This window comes from Argopecten irradians, chromosome 12 (assembly GCF_041381155.1).
Source record: "Argopecten irradians isolate NY chromosome 12, Ai_NY, whole genome shotgun sequence".
NCBI lineage: Eukaryota > Metazoa > Mollusca > Bivalvia > Pectinida > Pectinidae > Argopecten > Argopecten irradians.
The window spans coordinates 31124804-31150661 of record NC_091145.1 but is presented as its reverse complement, the minus strand read 5'-3'; the positions used below and the strand labels follow the sequence as shown (position 1 = coordinate 31150661).

Below are 25858 nucleotides of genomic sequence, written 5' to 3'. Positions count from 1 at the left end.
ACTATGGTACATAGTTCTTATGTTGTTTATTAACTGTGACAATGACAGTCCAGTGGGGCTCCACATTACCTGTGATATCACGCGGGTTGTCTAATGGGTACTGATTTGGACCCCAGGTAACCTGGAACTTGGCCGTCACATAGGCAAAGTCAGCCAGGAATGAAAACTGCAATACAAAAAAAAAACATTCATAAACTTGAATACATACAAAGAAGTTATTCAACATTAGTTGCATGGAATATTATAAATTAGAATGTAATGAATTCAGTTAAGTGGATATTTTCACTTGGGTTGACATTTTTGTGATTTCGCAGGACATGTATTACTATGATCGCGAAAATTTGATCTGCGAAATACTGAGAAAAGTTTATTTCATATATGCCCTAAAAGTAAAATAGCAAAAATTTTAAACCGTTTAAATGTTATTTTCTCATGTTTACTTAAAATTATAAAAATTTTGACCTATGTAAAAATAAACAGGGTAAACAATAATATGATTATGATATCTCAATGACACAAATACTGTTACATGCATGTCTGACTGGGAGAGCCTACAAATAAAATTGTTTATGATATAACTTTTACGTGATATGACTTTTATGAGATATGACTCATACAGTGTGTGCTGGACATAATTGTTAGGATTAATCTGTAACTTATCCAAAGTGAGGCTACCAGGACTTACCTGTACCGGATCACAGGTGAGAAGTGTCGAGCGGATGGTTCCTACGACGACCTGAGTCTGATTGAGATACTGGAAGCTACACTTAATGTTGTCTGTCTGACCAGGCTGTAACAACAGAATATACATTACCATGGTGATGCAAACAAAGAAGATACACATCATGATTATATTTGTAGCGGGACTGGGTAAATCTGTCGCAATCAGGTATCTCTATTGGTAGAGCATTCAGAGGTCCCGGGTTTGAATCCAGGATTGATTTTTCTTCCGCAAAATTTCATAGTATTTCATTATGGGTAGGTAATTGCACATTCCAGCTGTGAAAACTATAAGGCTGCATGACTTTTTAAATTGTAGATATACACCAACCATGCGACATAAGAAATATATACTATAATCATTACTGGCTTATAAACCAGAAAGAATTCCTGATGATAATTATTTTGACAATACTGAATAATTACCTGTAGGTTGACCACGCCCACTGCGATCTGTTTCGACTCCCCAGAGTGGACCACAATGTCAGTGTCTAACGAAGGACTGTCAATCATCGGACAAGCATTCACATTGGTAACTGCAGCTGACTGAAATCATACAGACAGAAATAAACACACAATTATACCACGAAAAAAATACTCAGACATGCTTAACATCAATGCACAAATATCACAATTTAAGACAATTGTTAAGACATTTCTACTTGCTATGATTAGTTCAAAGTATTTACAGATTGTATCCATCATTAACCTCTTTAACATACAGTGCGAATTGCCTAAACAGGATGTCACAAGGACTGTCATATTTGACCAATATAGCCAGGTTCTGGATTATACAGTTCCTAAAAGGACAATACCATACAATTATGCCAAAATACACAGGTATCTGGACAAGACAAGGGTTGGTTTTGGTTAGAATACACAGGTATCAGAACTAGACAAGGGTTGGTTTTTATAGGTAATACACAGGTATCAGGACTAGACAAGGGTTGGTTTTGATCAGAATACACAGGTATCAGAACTAGACAAGGATTGGTTTTTATAGGTAATACACAGGTATCAGGACTAGACAATGGTTGGTTTTTATCAGAATACACAGGTATCAGGACTAGACAAGGGTTGGTTTTTGATCAGAATACATAGGTATCAGGACTAGACAAGGGTTGGTTTTGATCAGAATACACAGGTATCAGGACTAGACAAGGGTTGGTTTTGATAGGTAATACACAGGTATCAGGACTAGACAAGGGTTGGTTTTGATCAGAATACACAGGTATCTGGACTAGACAAGGGTTGGTTTTGATCAGAATACACAGGTATCAGGACTAGACAAGGATTGGTTTTTATAGGTAATACACAGGTATCAGGACTAGACAAGGGTTGGTTTTGATCAGAATACACAGGTATCAGGACTAGACAAGGGTTGGTTTTGATCAGAATACACAGGTATCAGGACTAGACAAGGGTTGGTTTTGATCAGAATACACAGGTATCAGGACTAGAAAAGGGTTGGTTTTGATCAGAATACACAGGTATCCAGACAAGCCAAGGGTTGGTTTTGATCAGAATACACAGGTATCAGACTAGACAAGGGTTGGTTTTGATCAGAATACACAGGTATCAGGACTAGACAAGGGTTGGTTTTGATAGGGTATACACAGTTATCAGGACTAGACAAGGGTTGGTTTTGATAGGGTATAGGACAGACAAGGTAGGTTTTGATCAGGAATACACAGGTATCTAGACAGACAAGGGTTGGTTTTGATAGGGTATACACAGGTATCAGGACTAGACAAGGGTTGGTTTTGATCAGAGATACACAGTTATCAGGACTAGACAAGGGTTGGTTTTGATAGGGTATACACAGTTATCAGGACTAGACAAGGGTTGGTTTTGATCAGAATACACAGGTATCAGGACTAGACAAGGGTTGGTTTTGATCAGAATACACAGGTATCTGGACTAGACAAGGGTTGGTTTTGATCAGAATACACAGGTATCAGGACTAGACAAGGGTTGGTTTTGATCAGAATACACAGGTATCTGGACTAGAAACAAGGGTTGGTTTTTGATCAGAATACACAGGTATCCAGACAAGCCAAGGGCTGGTTTTGATCAGATTACACATGTATCAGGACTAGACAAGGATTGTTTTTATAGGTAATACATACAGGTATCTGGACAAGACAAGGGTTGGTTTTTGATAGGTATTAAACATATCTGGACTACAGGATATTTTTGATCAAAAACCAGGTATCTGGACTAGAAAAGGGTTGGTTTTGATCAGTATTACACAGGTATCCAGTACTAGAAGCCAAGGGTTGGTTTTGATCAGAATACACAGGTATCCTAGACAAGCCAAGGGTTGGTTTTTGATCAGAATACACTACAGGTATCAAGATAAAAGGGAACAAACACAGGTTTATCTAAAAAATTGTTTTTTTTTTTAATATTTAAAGTATTCTTCAATTAATACAGAAATCTATATAAAGGTTTTCATCGTTATTAGAAACCTGCCATTTATTTTCTTACAATCATTATATGACAAATAATCCTCAATTTATTGCTACATAAGGAAGTGTTGATCATTTTATTATTAAACTTAAAGGTATCTGGACTAGACAAGGGTTGGTTTTTGATCAGAATACAGAGGTATCTGGACTAGACAAGGGTTGGTTTTGATCAAAATACAGAGGTATCTGGACTAGACATGGGTTGGTTTTGATCAGAATACACAGGTATCAGGACTAGACATGGGTTGGTTTTTGTCAGAATACACAGGTATCTGGACTAGACAAGGGTTGGTGTTGATCAGAATACACAGGTATCAGGACTAGACAAGGGTTGGTTTTGATCAGAATACACAGTATCAGGACTAGACAAGAGTTGGTTTTGATCAGAATACACAGGTATCAGGACTAGACAAGGGTTGGTTTTGATCAGAATACACAGGTATCTGGACTAGACAAGGGTTGGTTTTTGATCAGAATACACAGATATCTGGACTAGACATGGGTTGGTTTTGATCAAAATACAGAGGTATCTGGACTAGACATGGGTTGGTTTTGATCATAATACACAGGTATCAGGACTAGACATAGGTTGGTTTTGGTCAGAATACACAGGTATCTGGACTAGACATGGGTTGGTTTTTGATTAGAATACACAGGTATCAGGACTAGACATGGGTTGGTTTTGATCAGAATACACAGGTATCAGGACTAGACAAGGGTGGTTTTGATCAGAATACACAGGTATCAGGACTAGACAAGGGTTGGTTTTGATCAGAATACACAGGTATCTGGACTAGACAAGGGTTGGTTTTGATCAGAATACACAGGTATCTGGACTAGACAAGGGGTTGGTTTTGATCAGAATACACAGGTATCAGGACTAGACAAGAGTTGGTTTTGATCAGAATACACAGGTATCAGGACTAGACAAGGGCTGGTTTTGATCAGAATACACAGGTATCTGGACTAGACAAGGGTTGGTTTTGATCAGAATACACAGGTATCTGGACTAGACAAGGGCTGGTTTTGATCAGAATACACAGTTATCTGGACTAGACAGTAATACTGAAGATTAGATGCACTGACAGTACTAAATATAACACACAAGGCCACAATTGTTTTTATACTATTCCACACATGACAAAAAACTTAATTGCAACTTAATTGTCAGAATGAACCATCACACCTGATTTTTGCTATCTGGACTTGTGGCCAGAAAAAAAGCTTTATAATCTATGTGCATCCCATTGACAAGTTATCAGTTTATAAGTCAAAGAATGTTATTTTCAAATACATTTTGACATCTTAGAAATAAAGTCCTCATAAATTTGCTGAACTGTTGCAGACTGATAAAAGGGAACAAACACAGGTTTATCTAAAAATTGGTGTTTTTTTTTAAATATTTAAAGTATTCAATTGATACAGAAATCTATATAAAGGTTTTCATCGTTATTAGAAACCTGCCATTTATCTTTCTTACAATCATTATATGACCAAATAATCCTCAATTTTATTGCTACATAAGGAAGTGTAGCATTTATTATTAAACTTAAAGGTATCTGGACTAGACAAGGGTTGGTTTTGATCAGAATACACAGGTATCTGGACTAGACATAGGTTGGTTTTTGATCAAAATACAGAGGTATCTGGACTAGACATGGGTTGGTTTTGATCAGAATACACAGGTATCAGGACTAGACATGGGTTGGTTTTTGTCAGAATACACAGGTATCTGGACTAGACATGGGTTGGTTTTGATTAGAATACACAGGTATCAGGACTAGACATGGGTTGGTTTTGATCAGAATTCACAGGTATCAGGACTAGACAAGAGTTGGTTTTGATCAGAATACACAGGTATCAGGACTAGACATGGGTTGGTTTTGATCAGAATACACAGGTATCTGGACTAGACAAGGGTTGGTTTTGATCAGAATACACAGGTATCCAGACTAGACAAGGGTTGGTTTTGATCAGAATACACAGGTATCTGGACTAGACAAGGGTTGGTTTTGATCAGTAATACACAGGTATCTGGACTAGACAAGGGTTGGTTTTGATCAGAATACACAGGTATCTGGACTAGACATGGGTTGGTTTTGATCAGAATACACAGGTATCAGGACTAGACAAGGGTTGGTTTTGATCAGAATACACAGGTATCAGGACTAGACAAGGGTTGGTTTTGATCAGAATACACAGGTATCTGGACTAGACAAGGGTTGGTTTTGATCAGAATACACAGGTATCAGGACTAGACATGGGTTGGTTTTGATCAGAATACACAGGTATCTGGACTAGACAAGGGTGGTTTTGATCAGAATACACAGGTATCAGGACTAGACACATGGGTTGGTTTTGATCAGAATAACCAGGTATCTGGACTAGACATGGGTTGGTTTTGATCAGAATACACAGGTATCAGGACTAGACATGGGTTGGTTTTGATCAGAATACACAGGTATCAGGACTAGACAAGAGTTGGTTTTGATCAGAATACACAGGTATCAGGACTAGACATGGGTTGGTTTTGATCAGAATTCACAGGTATCAGGACTAGACAAGAGTTGGTTTTGATCAGAATACACAGGTATCAGGACTAGACAAGGGTTGGTTTTGATTAGAATACACAGGTATCAGGACTAGACAAGAGTTGGTTTTGATCAGAATACACAGGTATCAGGACTAGACATGGGTTGGTTTTGATCAGAATTCACAGGTATCAGGACTAGACAAGGGTTGGTTTTGATCAGAATACACAGGTATCAGGACTAGACAAGGGTTGGTTTTGATCAGAATACACAGGTATCAGGACTAGACAAGGGTTGGTTTTGATCAGAATACACAGGTATCAGGACTAGACAAGGGTTGGTTTTGATCAGAATACACAGGTATCAGGACTAGACAAGGGTTGGTTTTGATCAGAATACACAGGTATCTGGACTAGACAAGGGTTGGTTTTGATCAGAATACACAGGTATCAGGACTAGACAAGGGTTGGTTTTGATCAGAATAACCAGGTATCTGGACTAGACAAGGGTTGGTTTTGATCAGAATACACAGGTATCAGGACTAGACATGGGTTGGTTTTGATCAGAATAACCAGGTATCTGGACTAGACATGGGTTGGTTTTGATTAGAATACACAGGTATCAGGACTAGACAAGGGTTGGTTTTGATCAGAATACACAGGTATCTGGACTAGACATGGGTTGGTTTTGATTAGAATACACAGGTATCAGGACTAGACATGGGTTGGTTTTGATCAGAATTCACAGGTATCAGGACTAGACAAGAGTTGGTTTTGATTAGAATACACAGGTATCAGGACTAGACAAGGGTTGGTTTTGATCAGAATACACAGGTATCTGGACTAGACAAGGGTTGGTTTTGATCAGAATACACAGGTATCTGGACTAGACAAGGGTTGGTTTTGATCAGAATACACAGGTATCAGGACTAGACAAGGGTTGGTTTTGATCAGAATACACAGGTATCTGGACTAGACATGGGTTGGTTTTGATTAGAATACACAGGTATCAGGACTAGACATGGGTTGGTTTTGATCAGAATACACAGGTATCAGGACTAGACAAGGGTTGGTTTTGATCAGAATACACAGGTATCAGGACTAGACAAGGGTTGGTTTTGATCAGAATACACAGGTATCTGGACTAGACAAGGGTTGGTTTTGATCAGAATACACAGGTATCTGGACTAGACAAGGGTTGGTTTTGATCAGATTACACAGGTATCAGGACTAGACAAGGAGTTGGTTTTGATCAGAATACACAGGTATCTGGACTAGACAAGGGTTGGTTTTGATCAGAATACACAGGTATCAGGACTAGACAAGGGTTGGTTTTGATCAGAATACACAGGTATCTGGACTAGACAAGGGTTGGTTTTGATCAGAATACACAGGTATCAGGACTAGACAAGGGTTGGTTTTGATCAGAATACACAGGTATCTGGACTAGACAAGGGTTGGTTTTGATCAGAATACACAGGTATCTGGACTAGACAAGGGTTGGTTTTGATCAGAATACACAGGTATCTGGACTAGACAAGGGTTGGTTTTGATCAGAATACACAGGTATCTGGACTAGACAAGGGTTGGTTTTGATCAGAATACACAGGTATCTGGACTAGACAAGGTTGGTTTTGATCAGAATACACAGGTATCTGGACTAGACAAGGGTTGGTTTTGATCAGAATACACAGGTATCTGGACTAGACAAGGGTTGGTTTTGATCAGAATACACAGGTATCTGGACTAGACAAGGGTTGGTTTTGATCAGAATACACAGGTATCTGGACTAGACAAGGGTTGGTTTTGATCAGAATACACAGGTATCTGGACTAGACAAGGGTTAGACAAGGGTTGGTTTTGATCAGAATACACAGGTATCTGGACTAGACAAGGGTTGGTTTTGATCAGAATACACAGGTATCTGGACTAGACAAGGGTTGGTTTTGATCAGAATACACAGGTATCTGGACTAGACAAGGGTTGGTTTTGATCAGAATACACAGGTATCTGGACTAGACAAGGGCTGGTTTTGATCAGATTACACAGGTATCTGGACTAGACAAGGGCTGGTTTTGATCAGAATACACAGGTATCTGGACTAGACAGTAATACTGAAGATTAGATGCACTGACAGTACTAAATATAACACACAAGGCCACAATTGTTTTTATACTATTCCACACATGACAAAAAAGTTTAACTTGCAACTTAATTGTCAGAATGAACCATCACACCTGATTTTGCTATCTGGACTTGTGGCCAGAAAAACAGCTTTAGAATTTATGTGCATCCCATTGACAAGTTATCAGTTTATAAGTCAAAGAATGTTATTTTCAAATACATTTTGACATCTTTGAAATAAAGTCCTCATAAATTTGCTGAACTGTTGCAGACTGATAAAAGGGAACAAACACAGGTTTATCTAAAAATTGTTTTTTTTTTTAAATATTTAAAGTATTCTTCAATTGATACAGAAATCTATATAAAGGTTTTCATCGTTATTAGAAACCTGCCATTTATCTTTCTTACAATCATTATATGACCAAATAATCCTCAATTTTATTGCTACATAAGGAAGTGTAGCATTTATTATTAAACTTTATGATGTTACTTTCATGACCGTATTTCATTGCAAATAAGACCCCTCCCATAATAAGACCCCTCCACAAATAAGACCCTCCCTCCCACAAATAAGACCCCGCCCACAAATAAGATCCTTCCACAAATAAGACCCCTCCCACAAATAAGATCCCTCCCACAAATAAGACCCCTCCCACAAATAAGACCCTCCCACAAATAAGAACCCTATCACAAATGAGATCCCTCCCACAAAGAACACCCACCCCACCCCCACCCACCCTCCATATACCACTTCATTTTTTCTCTGGATGTGGGGGAGGGGGTCTATACATTTGTTATAAAATATTTTATACTTTACAGTACTTACTCCGGATGTTACACTGCCAGCACGACTACAACTGTTGGTATCGTGGTGCCACTCACAGGTAAAGTTACTCATTGTACAGGTTGTACAACTACAAAACAAATTCAACATTTATAGTTCAGATCATTCCAAACTCTTTTTATTCTGGGTCTTTAAACAGGAATTGTATCTTTGATGCATAACAAAATTCTATGAACTGTGAAAATTAAAACTATTACACAGTGAGCCCTCGATTGAACATTTGCATCAGCAGCCAGAACTGTTCATATTGCAAGTTTTCCAAAAGTCAGATTCTGTTTGCCTAGTCGATTATCAAATCTGTTCCATGAAAAGTTTTATAAATAATCTTAAGGCACCATCCAGACAGGGCTAAAATGATTATCACCAACTTTTACACCAACAATGCATAATATGTTGTCAAAGCTTAACAGATTATACTAGCAATGTCTTTGATTTAACAGGTCTCAAGATCTAGAGGCTTTCCCCAAACTTACATGAATGAAACTTGTGAATATCTATTTTGAATCATAACAAAACTTACTTTTTGTGAGGACGACAATCAAATACAGGAACACTTCGCTTCACCACAGCCCGACCCTGTACATGGAACTCGACCTGGACATCAGTGTAATCTGTAAGAACACAACACAGCTACTTTGTTTAGTACGAGATAACATATAACTCAAACTGTTTTACCAAAGTGACCCCTCCCCCAACCTGAATCCCCACTATTTATACCTATCTTTTCTGTTCAAATGTATACTTACCTGTGATCCCACCCAAACATCTATATCTATCATATGCGATGAAGGATTTCAAACAATTTTGGAAATATAAGATTGGATTTCAAATTAAGTTATAAATTTTTATCTAGGCTTTGTATGGTCCATGGAGTTGTTGGGGTTTAACAATAAGTCTATCTCCAGTTGATGATTAAAGAATTGTTTTAAATATCAGAGTTGAAGCTTTGGAAACTTGTAAAAATAATTGTATGATCAATGTTGGGTACGTATAAGTACATATGCTGAAAATTACGTACTTGGAAGTCATATAGCTAAATGTCTTCTGAGAAATATCCTATTCATTATATTGGAAACAGTGGGATATGCTTTATTGCAAAGACATTAGACCAACTACAAATTACATAAAGCTAAAATATTTTTCAGTGAATGGGAAATAAAAAATTTGCATTAGATCAGCAAATTTTTTAAAAGCATGTCAGACAAACATTGTATCCTACTCATTCTTATTTGATTGTTTCCATTTTAGGCATGGTAATTTCCTCCAGTGACTGTAACACTTAGTTCTGTATTATCTTGTAATGACACAGATTAGCCCTTATCATACAAAACACTAAGTATACCAACCTCTTTTACTTTCAGTGATAAAAGACTTCCTACAAGGGAGATAAATCTTGGAGAACATTAAGGGTGCTTTATAACAGTGATAGGAGACTATATATTGATAGCTATATAGCTAGGTCTGTGTTGCTATCTTCCTCTACAGTAAAAAGTGTTTTGTCATAATACTCAATGAATAAAAAAGATATGATGTAAAGCTTAAGTGGTTGTATTGATCTAAACATCTATCTCTGCAATTCAATCATGAATATATGCTGAGATCTGGAGACAATGCAAGTCTTAAGTAGTGTTCCTCAACAACAGATCAATTAATCTTTATGTGACGTAATGCTGCTAAAAAACAAAAGAACCCGAAGATTTTAGAAACCTAATCTCCATTCAGAGTCATGTAGGTTTACACCCTTAATTCAAAATTCTGAACAAATCTATTTGAAGCCTACATCAGATTTTTTTTAATGATATGAATACAGCTCAAGAGACTGATTGGGAAATTTCATCTCTTATAAAACGAAAAATAATAAAAACGAAGTGAGTCCAATTTCTGTTCTCATGAAACAATGATCTCCCAAAGACCAGTGTAGAAATTTTCATTAATATAGAATCTGAATGGAAACAGTTGCTATCCTGAGCCATATAGCACAACTTTTTTCTATGGCAGGTATTCAAATTTCATTTTGATAATCTGGCTGACAATGATCAGAGAAAATGAGCCAATATTCACTTGAGAGATCTCACAAGAGATTTCAAATTTCCTTCTGTACTGGATACTTAAGAGTAACGACTTCCTCATCGATTTGGCCCGAGGCTTCCCCGGGGAACCATCATTTAATTACGTTCAGTTTAATCAAGAATTCAATAATCTTGTAGTACAATACAACACTATCTGAACACCACATATCTCAACTTCTAATTATTCATGTGAACACACCATATCTCAACTTCCAATTACTCAAACCTCCTATCAAGTCATTTTCTGCAGACATTAATGTTATTGCTCGTACCCTGTGCTCTTGCAATTAACATACATATGACAAGTTGTCTTGGCTAATGGGGGAGCTAGAGTACCCTGAGGAAAAACCATCAACCATCAAGTTGTAACTATCTTACTAAAGTCTTGCACTCATGACATGACAGTTGGTAATTTGAGAGTCAAATGAAAGATTGTCAGGAAAATTAACTAATTTATCATTGTGGCCAAAGTAAAATAGTACAACTTAATAAAAAGAATGACATTAAATTGTGCATAAAAACAAACATCATCGTTAAACCTGAATATCCGCTTAACCTAATCTGCTCCATAAATCATAGCTTACAATAGAAAAGAAAGAGTTGTTCAGGAATAAATATGCATCAGAGAAAGGGGTTTATTCAGGGGAAATATATTTACATAAAAAGGGGGCTTATTCAGGAAAAATTCAAATACATCATACCAAAAGGCTTATTCAGGAAAACTAAATACCGGTACACATCAGAAAAGGCCAGCTAGGTCTTATATCGGGGAAAATTCAATACGTCCAAAAATGGGGCTTATTAAGGGATGATTCAAATACATGAACATCATACAAAGAGGCTTATTCTGGAAAAATCAATACACATCTGAAAAGGGGGCATATTCAGAGAAAATTCAATACATCATAGAAGGGGGCTTATTCAGGGAAAAAATATATATACATAAAAAAGGGGGCTTATTCAGGGAAAATTTAATACATCAGAAAAGGGGGCTTTATAATTCAGGGAAAATAAATATACATTAGAGAATGGGGCTTCAAATTCAACAAAAGACAAATATGGTAAGGATCGAGGCTTCAGGAGATATACAGATACATCAGAGAAAGGGAGTTTATTCAGAAATAGCTAGATTTTCAAAGGAGAGTTATACTAAGAAAGATCCTTCAGTATGAATCCAATCATCGGTTTTATTGAAATTCCCTCAGGCAGTACAGAAACGTTCCTTCACTAGCATTAAAGTTAAATCAAATCAGGTGACCCATCTACTAAATTAAATCATAAAAAACATATCACCAATTCTTTTCTCTTTTTTGTATTAAATTTTTACATAAAAACGCACAAGCAATGAAGTTTGATAAATTTAAATGATGCATCTTCGATATGACAATAATTGGAATTTCCGTCGAGATTTATACGAGTATGAAGGTAGGGTGACAACTCAATCAATATGGAGAATCAGTCAGAATTCCCCACAGCACCTCTGGGTTGATAGTTAAATTATGGAAGTATAACAGTGCACTCGACATGATATACGAGTATGTTGAAGGACTTACACCCCAGAGACAGGTCTCCAGATTTCTCCAAATCTGAAATGTTGATCTCAACATTCAGTATTGAAAGAAGAAGTTGTCATCTATTTTTTAGAATTTCCGGTGACAATATTTTCTACAAGTTAAACAAAAAATATGCATTATGAGTTACAGATCGGAGAAATAATTTTCATTCATTGTTGATCTAATGTCATTGTTGAGGACACCAACTTTCCTCCATTGGCATGTCCTTTAATGACTTTATCATAGGACATTAAACCAAACAAACTATAAACACTCACCCCCTTCCCTCCATCCCCCACCCCAGGGGACAACTCCTTCAGTTTTCTGGATACTCAATCATTTTAATATTTTAAAGCAACAAATTCAACAGAACATCATATCAAATCTTTAGACCAGAGCCATTATTACTTGTAGTTACACGGTTACATGGATAATTACGATATGTCAACTACTTAAGGGACACAGCCCGAGTGGATAAGATGTCATGAGATACTATCACAAGCCCTCCACCTCTGGGTCAGGAGTTTGAATCCCATATGGGGCAGTTGCCAGGTATTGACCACTGGTTTTTCTCCAGGGACTCTGGTTGTCCTCCAACATCAAACCTTGCATGTTCTTACATAACCCTGGCTGTTAACAGGACATAAAAATAAACAAATCAAACCGATTACTGTAATGTCATGTTACCCCCACCCCAGCAAAAAAAAAAAATAGGGATTACAAGTATTTTATAGTACTATAATATGACTAAAGGATCCAGTCACTGTATTTACATTGCCTGTCTGCCAAGTACAATTTTCTTTTGGACAGAAATACCAGGTCCACTAGATCTGTTAAAAAAGAAAACATTAGACGAACCAGCCTGTCTTGATTACAGGCCCAACACTGTAATTGGGTACCATTAACGAGGGGAAATGAAGGTTTTGCATGTAAACTGAGCATCAGACGAACAAAATGTCAGTATATTGACAAATTCACTCCACCAAAAATGGCTTACAAACATGCCATAAGTATCTAATGTCTGAAAGTACTGAAGGAAATTCACAAAGAATCACACAAACAGCCCTAACTTCTTATACTGATCAATATTCTAGACTAGCCACCATCATCATGTACCAAGATAGATTTCAGAATTGAGTTATCTCCTCTTGGTTCAAAAATTAAAAAATGGCGTACAAACATGCAATAAAGTATCTAATGTCTGAAAGAAATTCACCTAGAATCATGCATATAGCCTTAACATATTAAACTCATCACTGATCTATATTCTAGACCAGCTGCCATCCTTATGCACAAATGACCAACTTTGAAATAAAGTTATCTCCCCTTGGTTAAATTATTTTTGTAAACATGGCTTACAAACATGGCATAAAATATCTAATGTCTGTAAGGACCAAAGGAAATTCACCACAAATCACATATACAGCTGTAACATATTACACTCATCACTGATCTATATTCTAGACCAGCGACAATCATCATTCACAAAAGATTGACTTTTAAAATAAAGTTGTCTCCCTTGGTTTAAAAATTTAAAATCAAGACAAACTATAGACATTAAAATCACAGCTCAATAGCGCTCATCGGCTGCACATTTTCCCGGTAGGTGGCGCGCGTGCTCTACTTGGTATGTTCTGGAAAGACTGAAGAGTTCCAATACATAGGTTGGTAGCTAGGCCAAACAGTACGCTTTTTATTTCATTTGCAATGCCCTATTACTGTTGTGTTCCCGGTTGTAAATCGGATGGAAGTGGTCATTCATTCCCTTCTGATCCACACTTTAATAAGTTATGGCGAGTTGCAATCCGTCGTGTGGACGAAAAGACCAAAGGTTTATGGGAGCCCGGCAAGCATTCAAAGGTCTGTTCGGATCACTTTTCCGAAACGGATTACGTTGAGCAGACATTGCTTGGTAAGAGACCAACGATATCATCTATGTATTTTGGAAGGAAGACAAGAACGTTTACTGTGAAATGCTCATTTTTTCGTTGATAATATAAGTTAAATTAAATATCAAGACCGATTCGTTGTTAGTTGTTAATAGTGGCGAATGCGACCACGACAGTGGCGTGTGTGTCCTACTATTCGTATGACCACAGGTGCATGCATATTTGATTCATATCGAATAATTTTAGACAGTAATCGAAACATTTCTGATAAAATCAAATATGTGTAATCCTGTGATACACGTTTACCTACAAATATCTTGTATATACATGTAAATCTGCATGCATGTATATAATGAACATGACAGCTGAATGAGAAAAAAACACTTGTCCATTTGAATTTGTGACTGGGTGTTTTATTTAAGATCATGATATGATTTAAACAATTTTATGCATATGAATTGCATCAACAAAATGCAGTGTACATGTAGCAGTATTAAAAAGAAGTTGGAGAAAAAAATATACAAACAAAGAGAAAAAATACATAATGTATACAAACAAAGAGAAAAAACATACAAACAACTACACACAGAATTTACTTTGTAATACCTGATAAATTCAAGATCTCTTAATTATTGCTATCTATAAAAGCTTTAACAGTGTTTTTTGTGTACCTACATTGTATATCAGCTTCACAGCAACATTATAAAAAAGCCAAAAATAAATTAAAATACTGCCAAGTTTTTCCCATACAAAAATCTTATTCTTACTTGATATTATATTTCAGGAGAACGTAAAAGATTAAAACCAAATGCTGTCCCTTCAGTATTCCCATTCTCCTCTAGCAACACTGTCAGTCCTTCCTCTAAAGCACGTAATGAACGGCAAAAGAGAAGAGAAAGTGATTTAGTGCATGTGCCTATTCCTAGTGTTGGTAACAGTGTTGTTGTGGAAAGTGAAGTTTCAGAGTTACATATAGTTACAGCTACTGAACATGTTGACCAAATTAAATCATTCAGTGATATGTCTACTCAGTGTGAAATTCAAGAGAGTAGCCAAGGTTATTCAATTGAAAATTTCCGCAGCTCTCCAAAAATACTAAAATACTACACAGGATTTGATGACTATGATCATTTCAAGTTATTTTTCAATATACTTGGTCCTGCTGCATATGACTTGCAGTTCAGATGCTCTGTCTTGTCACCAGAAAATCAGTTGTTTTTAACATTAATGAAATTACGCAGAGCAACAGAAAACATTGAACTTGGTCATCTTTTTCACATCAGTGAAACTACTGTTTCAACCCTGCTAAATGTTTGGATAAACTTTCTGTATTTCCAATTGAAAGAACTTGACATTTGGCCATCAAGAGATGTTGTTGACGAGCATATGCCAGATAACTTTTCCCAGTTCAGTAAAACCAGAGTAATTTTGGATGCTACAGAGATTCCAATTCACAAGCCGCGCAATGTTAATGCCCAAAGTGCTACATTCTCTTCCTATAAAAACAAAAACACTCTCAAGACTATGGTTGGCTGCACACCCAAAGGTGCTGTTTCTTACATATCAGATGCTTACGGAGGCTCCGCGAGTGACCGCCAGATAATTGAGCGTTCTCGCCTTGTACAAGATCGTTCTATGTTTACATCTGGTGACAGTATCATGGCTGATAGGGGGATTATGGTACAGGATCTATTTGCATCAAAAGATGTTCAAGTAAATACCCCAACAATGTTAAAGGGTAAAAGTCAGTTAGAGGCAGAAGATGTAGTTAGAGATAGGCGTATTGCTTCCAAAAGAATTCACATTGAAAGAGTAATAGGCTTAGCAAAAACATATAAAATACTGAATTCAAATCTGTCACATTGTAAGGTTACTCTTGGATCTAGAATTTTATATATATGCTTTGCTATTCAAAACTTCAGACAATCCATTGTAAGTTAATTATATAAATATCCTTCATACATGTAATGTACATATATAGGCGTACATAATAGTGTACAAGTTCATTATCTTTTTGTATCATGATCATTAGTCAGCACTACTAGTACAATGTACATGTATATAAAAGTAAATACCTACTTCAACAGAATATTAATTAAAATATGGTAACTTATAGTATTGTAATTCTAGAAAAATACCAGAGTACCATAAATATTATAGTTGATTACCTTAATGTTGTACACAGGAGCATATTTAACAATGTTTTGAAAAAATATTGCAAACCTACATTTTTCCTGCTACAAATTTCCTGTAGTATTTTTGGTAAAATAATTCTAACTTTGGCAGCATACTACCTGACCAAAAAGAATTATCAGCATAAATCTCCTCTACAAAAATATCTGTAAATGTATAGACTACAAAAAAACATTTCTGTTTCTTGTAAATGTTCAGTTGCCCTTGAATTTGATAGTAATAATTATGGTTTGACTTAAGATGCATGTTTCCATGCTCATCTTTTACTAAAAATGGAAAGTCAGTGTTTACATCAATTACAGAATGTCTACCTCTGTATGGACATTTGACTTCTACAAGGTCACCCTGGCTTGTAATGCCATCTGGTGAGGCAGCAAGAAAACTATTATTGATATCCACCCTCAACCCACATGCATAGACTCTTGTCCCCTTAATTTCCTCAAACTTTTTAATGCGGCCTTCTCAAAGGATTGTCCATGTATGATAGCTGGTGTACTAAGTGTGGCAGGTTCAAACATAGATTGACATAACTGGTCCTTGTTCCGTCGGTCAGTGGCTTTACATATATCCCCGAATCTGGAAGAAGTCAGGCGCCACTTTCTCTCCTTGTGCCACTTCTTGCATAGACTTTGTTTTTTTGTAGTTTCTTCAATTTTTAGGGATTCTTCCATAGATAACACCTAGAATACAAAATTAAATACTTTTTTAACTTATTTTAAAATATTGTTAGTATTTAATTCAGGTAGTAAACATGCTATAAATAACTTATAAATAATACACAAGTCTTATAAATTCAACATTCAATAAAAATTGACTCTCATGATAAAAAAAAACTCATTATGCAATGTCATTCACCATGTTTTTTAAATGACAGGGGTTAACAACTCTTTGACAGTCATATATTCAATGTTGTAAGTTTTTTTTTATATATAACAATACCTTATTTCCTGCATCAACCCAATGTTCAGTAATAGGTAGTGTGCTGTAATCATGGTCTCTTGCTGCCACTTGTATGTTCGCCTTCGGCATGAGATATCTGTTGCAAATTGACTCTAATGTTATTTTCATGTGTGCAATATTAATCATTTTCCAAGTTTACTAGTAAATTTCAGCAATTAACAGTAGAATACAATATTTAAAATATTTACTTAAGCAAGTAATGTTCTGAATCTAGATTCATATAGGTTTCTATATTTTTGCATTAAATTTTACATATTTTTCTTAAATTTTCATACATACAAAGATTTCATGATAATGCAATTTAATCACTGTTTAAAAATTTACCTAAAAGCAAGGTCCTTGGATGATGCAGCGCAATAGTTGATTACTTGGGTTTTGACAAATGCGTTGTAACCAGCATTACCTCGGTATCTCTCAGGTCTAGGATCATCCATGTTGATGTCGTAACTGGATTCAATATCTTCTGCCTTCACTGGTGAACCTATGACACACGTAGACAACACAGTTCAATATATGCATGTATAAGATTATTTTGGAACAGAAAACACAGTAGCAGAAATAAACTGAATTTCAATATTACAAACCAAATATATATTACACTGTAATACTGACTTAAAAATTATGGTGATTGGTATAGACTAGGCGAACATACATTTCTTATAATACATGTATATGGAAAGGGAATGTGTGTAGTAGTATTATTACAGATTGCAATATGTTCTGTTCAAAAGCTATTAATTATCTTGGTACATGTATGAAATATAGGTTTGATCAGAACTAGCATTTCTAGATGATATTCTGTTGTCATATAATACTGCCAGCACCTTTATATTGCTATAATAAGTCCATTAATTATTGTCACCAAATAAAATGCTTGTTTATTAATGTTTAAAAACAAACAATAACAATCAAAAACAAACAACAGCAATAAGAACAAAAAAAAAGAAAACAATAAAGATGTGTTGATATGTTCAGTAATTATACAAAATACCATACCCGGTATAAATAAAATTCTGAAAACAAACTGAATATAACCAATTAACCAAAGGCAGATTGATAATTACAATTTGTTTTCAGGTCTTCTTTCAAATTGGTACATATATGTGTTTTGTAATTTTATTCTAACACTATATAATTGTATATACAATGGAACTGTGTTTTTTTTCAAATCCTACTGCCCATTCACCACTGGTTTATTGATTTATATTAAAAAGAAACAAAAAATTGAACGAACATTTGTTTTGTTATTGCCTTGGTAATTCTTCTTTGGTTTGTGAAAAGTTTGCAGTTGTTCTGTGCAGCTTCCCTGAATAGCAAGTCTACCCGTTTCAATAAACTGAACAAGGACAAGCAGAATGGCTGCGACATGCTTGCATGTACCGCATGGACCTTTACCAGCTGGACACTCACAATCCGTATTTATGACTTCGCCATTTGGTCCGAGTCTTACTTTGTAGTTGTAAGAAATCTGTAAAAATTGTACAGTAAAACCTACCTTAACGACCACCTCTGTATAAAGACCACTTCACACTGACAGAACATTGACTTGTTGGTAAGACAAAGTCTACAAGTCATGTAGGTGATTAACTAATCTCAAATTAACATCAAGACCATTTTTCTAAGGTCTAAAATGACCAATTTTAACACAATTCAACCTGTGTATGATGACCACTTGGCGATTATGACAATTTTTGCTTTGTCCATTGAGTGGTCTTTATTGACAGGTTTGAATGTACACCAGGTATATGTACCAAAGTGGACTAAATAAGGTGTTTTATATCTAAGTTTTAAGTATGTTTTTCAGTAGATTGTTTGTCTGGTTATATTTTGCAAGCTTACTCTTTTTTTCATTGCTGCTGCAACTGTTCCAGTCAGAAACACATCAGAAGCTTCTGCCTTAAAGCTGCAGGCCTCGACCCGTCCAGACTCCAATAGGAGACGGCCTTTAGTAATAGCTTGAATATCGGACTGATGTTGTTTGTCAACAGCCATCCTGTACAAAAAATAACCTACAAAAACAAGATACAGTTATACATAGTTATATGAAAACAAAATCATATCAAATAGGAAAGAATGATTAAATATTTGGGATCATACTGTTTAAAATTTTCAATTAAATCAATATTATAAATATCCTGCAATAGCTTTTCATACCAAGTTTGTGTGAAGATCAATGTTTTTTACTGTATAACTACAACCTACATTTAATTACATTTCCTTGAATACTAAGTAACACATGTACTTGAATTGGACTTCAATATTTGACTTTACACATGTGTATACCAATGGGGCCACAGTGGCCAAGTAGTTAACATGTCTCGACACATTACCACAAGCCCTCCACCTCTGAGTTTGAATCCCAAGTGGGACAGTTGCCAGGTACTTACCACTGGTCGTTGGTTTTTATCCAGGTACTCTTGCTTTCCTCCACCAACAAACCTGGCACATCCTTAAATGACCCTGGCTATTAACAGGACGTTAAACTTATAAAACCAAACCAAAATCTATACAAAAAAGTATGGTTCATGTTACCAGGTATGTATTTTAATTAAGTTAAGATATACAGTACCTTCTACCTGTGACATTCCTAGACTTGGCAGTTGGTTTCTGTGGTCTAGCGTCAACTGCCGAAACCCAAACATTCCCACTGGCCAATCAGGTAATGGTGATGGTGTTGGCAGAAGGACAACATCATCCCGAAAGTTTTTGTTCCTGTCGTAGGCTTCTAGACTGCAATAAATATATACAGTACACTGTATAGTGTATATGCATGTAATTTTAAATCAATCTGCTGGACTCATTGGCTTAATGTTGTATGCATATTGCAGTAAATAATCATGTTGTTGGTTTGTCCATGGGAAAACATACATACTGTTAATATGTGTGAGATACGTAACGCCTAGGCACTGTCAGATTTTGACATATATAAACAGCGACTACATGTATATACATGTACAAGTGTACATGATAAATAATTTATGTGTTGCGGTAATTTACCGTTAACGATCTAATTACCAACACTGGCATGTAATATTGACGGGAATAGCGTTCATACAATGTTTATATATCTATAGGCCTACAGTAGTCGTTCGTACATGTACTTCAAGCGAGATTTGAAGAAGACAAGTCCTAGATAGGCATTCTATACATATAGCTTCATATTCGTAATTCTGTGGAATGAAAAAATGCTCAAATATACACTTACCGTTCAATTAAATCAGCTTTTCTTCCTCGTAATACCGCACCACGTTTTGACAATTCTAACTTCAATCTGTCAACTTTCCACAAATGATAAGCCGCCATATTGTTTATATTTCTATACCAACTAGAGCACTAGCGCCACCTAGTGACGCCAAGAGCGATAACTCGCTGATGAACCCTAAAATCATCAGATTTATGATTCCAGATACAAGTGGATCAGTATAATTGATTTCTATACAAATCGTGCCAGGAGTCTCTGTTTATCGTTTCTAATCATGTCAGGAATTTCTGTAAATCGTAGTAAGATCACAGAGTCTGAACCTAATTTTGATGTGTTACCGTTTATAAGTATAGATTCACTACCACAGACAAGGTTATGTCTGTGTAGATACAGTTGTATATAAATGACATGGCAGACTAGCATTGTAATCAGATGTTTTCTTTCTTGAAGAAAAAAAGTGAGTTTAAAGGTAATATTGAATTGATAATATTTGGGTTTTTGCTTGATTGTAGTTACGTGACAGCAGCATTGGAAACCTCAGTCATTCCTCACTAGATAAGATTACTCCATCACTGTGATGTATACAGAATTCTGCAGGTTCTTTTCTCATATATTGAATCAAACGAGAAAACCTCTGTGAAAAAATTCAAACTTTCAAACAAAGATAAATAAATTTGTTTCCTATTACGGAAGTTTTTGGTAGGATGTTCGTGAAAAATCAATACATATTTTGTTATATAACTAAGTTAATCAATGATAGCTCTATGTATCTGGGTTAAATGTGCTGGCTCACAAGCAGAGACACAACTAAAGATGTTTGAAGAATCTTCCAAGCCAAATTCCAGGTCCATAGGACAACTGTAATATTTATCAGTAAATGTAAATTGTCTGCATTCGGGACTAAGATAATTGACCAGGCTAAGAACATCTTTACCATAAATTTACATTTCTATACCGGGAACAGGAATTATGTAACAGAAACAACTGTCTCAGTATCTGCTGATTCAAGTTTAAAAGTCAGCTCTCTCTAATTGTTAGCTCGTCTGAAAGTCTAACGAAAATCAGACTACTAAGTGAAATGGTCTGATTATGTTGGATGTCCTATACTGCTATGGGTATGCATGCGAAATCCCAGATTAAATGGCAAAAGAAATACATTCAAAGTTTCCTGTCAAAAACCAGAGACCTATGGGAGTATGCAAGTTCCTATGTTGGTCTTAATCTCGTGACTCAGAAATAGTGACAGCTTGTAGTAGAATGTCAAATATGTAAAACCCTGCAATAAGAATTAAGACATAACTTTTATAGGATCTAAGAAATTGATATATATCTTTTATATCTAAATTGTGTAAACACGAAGCAAGGCTCAATTCAATTATTTAGCTAACCTTCTTATTTTTCAAAGAACGTTTTGTAATTATCATTAACATTATGTCTCTCAACTCATTGATTATACATAAAAAGTTGTGAACAATTGGACAAATTGTCATTTAACAATGAAGTCAGGTCAAAGTCATGCAAGTAAACAAACTCCAGAGTCTCTTTAGAAGTCCATGCTTATACCATATATACCACATTCAAGAAGAAAACCTTTGAAGACTGTCAATGTCCCAAATCCTGGTATCATAAATAAACCTTTGGTGCAACATCAAACAAACATCCAACATGTCTTTGTCTCCCAATTTTTGCATGAAGTCCAAATGATACAATGATAATTACAACAGCAAATGAGACAGGACAACATACAGATGACAACTAAATGCAGACAACATATCATTGGTGGTACGTTATGATTACACTATAATCTGAACTTATGTATCCTATGGACCTTAGACCTACTTATCTTATGAAAATCTACTTTATATGTTTCTTTGGCTCCAATCAACACATCTCATCCATAGAATGTCAAGCACTGTACATGGAAAAATTGTTCGGATTTAATTTTCCTCTCAATATCTTTGTCTATGATTGCATTAAAAAAGTGTATACAACTATTGTAGGCCATTGGTATGCTGGCTATTACAAATTGATGGCCAAGTGTAAATGGTACTTTGAATTCTTCACAAAAATGTGTTACATAATGTGTTATATGTATAATTACATATCAGTTATAGAACTCAGCTGTTTTAATGACAAAATGTAAAAATTGGTGAGAGGCAACCCAAATCAGAAACTCCAATAAATCAAACAAAATGTCCAAACTTTGGGCAAACTCTGATTGTTTAAATATGATTGATCAATTTAATAGTTTTTATATTTTTCTATTATCTAATTACTGGAGTAATTGAATGTTTTTAAATTGAACTGTTTACTTATCTGAAAAACCTTTTTCATTATCTGAAAGATTAGAATCATATTCTAGCATATTCAAGATGATATAATGATCAAATTGGAAACCAAGCTTCACAAACAATATTCCATTCATCTGACGAGCTCCAACAGTAGCATGAAAAACAAAGATAAGGTCACTGCAATATCACATCACACGATGTTTGATAAAACAAGGAAACATCCATCAATGCTACAACCATACACCAAGCTATCTTAACTGCCATATGAAATAGCATCTTGCATTCAATAAGTTCATAAAAAAACCTTCAAGTACTCACCATCTTTTGTCCAAACATTACCCAAAGTTTGAAGTGAAAGGTTTGAAAAGTAGAGAAATATAAAGGAAACATCTTACATGAGAAATAATTACAGAAAATAGCCATTTTGATGTCTGTCTATTCTGTATTTCTGTGTTACAGAATTATCTGCCCTTGTGGAAAGGAATTATGATTGTGATGTTATGTGGTTTGCAAGTGAAATGTATACCTTTATTCACAAATAAGACATGATTTCACTCACAAGATAATAATGATAATTTGTACCACAAAGGGATGGAAAAAAAATGCACCCAATAACAACAGTAGTCATTTAGGATTTCTGAGGTATTCCAAAACACACCAGTCCCAACCTCCATATGACATTGACATGAAGTCATGGAACAAGACAGAAATGAGTTATAGTATACATAGCCCCCCTCCCTTTTCATGGTGAGGGCATTAAAGAGGGCTACAATTAGAATCTGCATGGTCTCCTAATCTTTGGGGAAAAAAACGTTGAGAAAATAATAATCAGAGTCATCAAATATAATCCACTACGGGGGTTTCGATGTCCTTAAACGACATGCGTAAAGTACAATTTAGCATTTAATAGTCCCACCTTCCGGTGATTATGACTTCATGAAACTCACATAAAATGATGACGTCATAATCACCGAATGGAGGGACTATTTGATGGTAAATTGTACTTTACCCATTTTGTATAGGGATCTCGAAACCCCTGTATTCATTATAATTTTAGGGTATATAAATCCAAATTACTATTAAATTTACTTTTTCAACCAATTTCTATAAAACCCCTTAGATTAATGAAAAGAAAATAATACAATATGATACATATATACCTTATTATTCTTGGGATGGATACAGTTGAATATTCATGATTCATCCCTTAATAATTTACAGGATGCTTTCCTCTTGACAATCCTGAATTTCGTATGATGATATTGCATGACAGACCAATTTTTAAAAATTCTTTTGAAAAATGTCTATCTGTGTCTGAGTTTAAATCTGTTATTTTTATCACTAAGAGAACCATGGTTGGATAGATGTCTCTATTTAACAAAGGACAAATATACATGTATGTACGGTAAATAGATTGGCCGTTAGGCAGTATGAGTTTGAAGACACGATCCTTTTGGACTCTGATCTAGCCTATCCGCATCAAACACTCGCAGGATATTGAAACTGAATCAGCCAGGCTCTTGTTCATCCCCAAACACTGTGATTACATGTCACTGGATAAATACTTTTAAATCAATTTGTCTGGAATTGTTGATGACAGACACCATCATTCTATATAGATGACGGCGGTGTCTGGACGCGTTATACCATTAGATAAAAGGGACCCTCTTGGTGTATTATGGATGCACCGACCATATAAGGGCAGGGTTGTTTTGGTTTAGAAGACAGACATAAATCTAAGAGAAGGAAATGAAGCTCAGTGTGGTGATGATGATTGTGTTGTAACTCAAGAGATTGTCTGGTAGCATAAACATACAATACAGACTGCTGATCGTACCCCAAACTGTACATATACAGACTGCTGATCGTACCCCAAACTGTACATAATGACAGTATGACTGGTGTCCCCAATCTCTATAGTATTCCAGCCTACAGGACTGACACTCTCTTAATTACCACAGGCAGACACAAAAGATTCAATATGCTTTTGCAGTCTGAGTGAATTAATTCATTCCTTAATAGCAATTGTCTGTCCTGCATTTTCTTGGTCTACAGATCGGTCAGTCATGAGCAATCAGCAATATAGAGTTATGTAATCTTGATGAAATATTGATTTTCACGTCATTTCCATGATCAGTTCCTTTTTGTTACCTCAGGATGGAAATCAATAGCAAATAAACCTATACATATTTGACAGGGACTGGTAACACAGGTATGGGGGGAGGGGGACTTGGTCAATCTCCTTTTCCCCCAAACTTCTGTTACCAGTCCCTGTGACCTTACAATAGTAGACACCTCTTACATGTGACCAGGGGGACTGGCACCAGACCCTAAATTATTGATAGGATTTTCTCAGCAGCATTTCTTATTCTAGATTATCTCCCCCTAGTTGGAAACTTTGAATCATAATTTTAGCGATATCTTAATAATATAGAGACTGGGGGTCAGTCCATAAGCTGAATGACACAGTGATTACACACTTGTCTTTCCCCAAGATATGTTAAGTGTTACTTTCCTTGATGTGGCTAAATGAAATAGTATGGGTTCACCTGTTAACACAAAGTAGGACAATGAGACACCATTCCTTGATTTACATGGGACACAAATACATAAAAAGAGTCAATACAGTTTATATGTTAACATATATATGCATTATCTTATCCTTCATATTAGTTTTATATCTAAATTAAATTTAGTAAGTTTGAATACTGTAAGCATTGTATTCCTACAATAAAGAATTCCATACTTCGTTTGATCATTGACCTACAGATGAACAACAATACTAACATTTAAATAATGGAGTTAGTAGATAGTATTAGCCACATCTCCATCTCCTCGTAGTAATGCTGGGCAGTTTGTCCTCATGGGTATTAAAGCATTGAGTGAAGCTTCTAGCTATATTCTACAGGAAACCAGAGTTCCAGAGTTAAAACACACACCCAACATTAGAGAGTCCTGTATACCTCAGGTGAGTTGTTAAAATGCAGGTAAAATGGTTATCAAAGCAAATTA

The 25858-nt window shown here is 35.6% G+C and overlaps 3 protein-coding genes across 6 annotated transcripts in view; 1 reads left to right on the top strand and 2 right to left on the bottom strand.

Annotated features, from left to right (window-relative positions):
- Positions 1-25858, bottom strand: part of LOC138336962 (plexin-A2-like) — a 112614-nt gene that overhangs the window by 15670 nt on the left and 71086 nt on the right. For all 3 annotated transcript variants that reach the window (XM_069286611.1, XM_069286613.1, XM_069286612.1), the window contains 5 exons: positions 9210-9300; positions 8672-8759; positions 1147-1266; positions 686-790; positions 70-166 (listed from right to left, as the gene is read on the bottom strand). In XM_069286611.1, the coding sequence (XP_069142712.1) occupies positions 70-166; positions 686-790; positions 1147-1266; positions 8672-8759; positions 9210-9300 (501 nt within the window). The remainder of the gene's footprint in view (positions 1-69; positions 167-685; positions 791-1146; positions 1267-8671; positions 8760-9209; positions 9301-25858) is intronic.
- LOC138336964 (uncharacterized) lies at positions 14975-16837 on the top strand (the record flags this gene model as incomplete). The annotated part of the gene is made up of 1 exon (XM_069286617.1): positions 14975-16837. A coding segment is annotated over one exon (1167 nt), but the record flags the coding sequence as incomplete, so codon positions are not given.
- LOC138336963 (uncharacterized) lies at positions 17691-22680 on the bottom strand. 2 transcript variants are annotated; one of them, XM_069286614.1, is made up of 5 exons: positions 20559-22680; positions 19923-20083; positions 19193-19362; positions 18588-18821; positions 17691-17834 (listed from the first exon to the last, which is right to left on the bottom strand). In XM_069286614.1, the coding sequence occupies exons 1-5, from the start codon at positions 20654-20656 to the stop codon at positions 17823-17825; spliced, it is 675 nt and encodes a 224-aa protein (XP_069142715.1). In that variant the 5' UTR covers positions 20657-22680; the 3' UTR covers positions 17691-17822. The 2 variants fall into 2 exon arrangements, with proteins under 2 accessions (XP_069142715.1, XP_069142717.1); XM_069286616.1 differs by lacking the exon at positions 18588-18821 and having other exon boundaries at positions 20559-21882.

Bases quoted from the DNA above. Each gene is read 5' to 3' on its own strand.
- LOC138336963 (XM_069286614.1), bottom strand. From the start codon at position 20,656: ATGGCGGCTTATCATTTGTGGAAAGTTGACAGATTGAAGTTAGAATTG. The intron at 20,084-20,558 runs GTAAGTGTATAT...TATTTATTGCAG, and splicing joins AAAGCTGATTTAATTGAACG to TCTAGAAGCCTACGACAGGA. The intron at 18,822-19,192 runs GTAAGCTTGCAA...CAATTTTTACAG, and splicing joins CAGCAGCAATGAAAAAAAGA to ATTTCTTACAACTACAAAGT.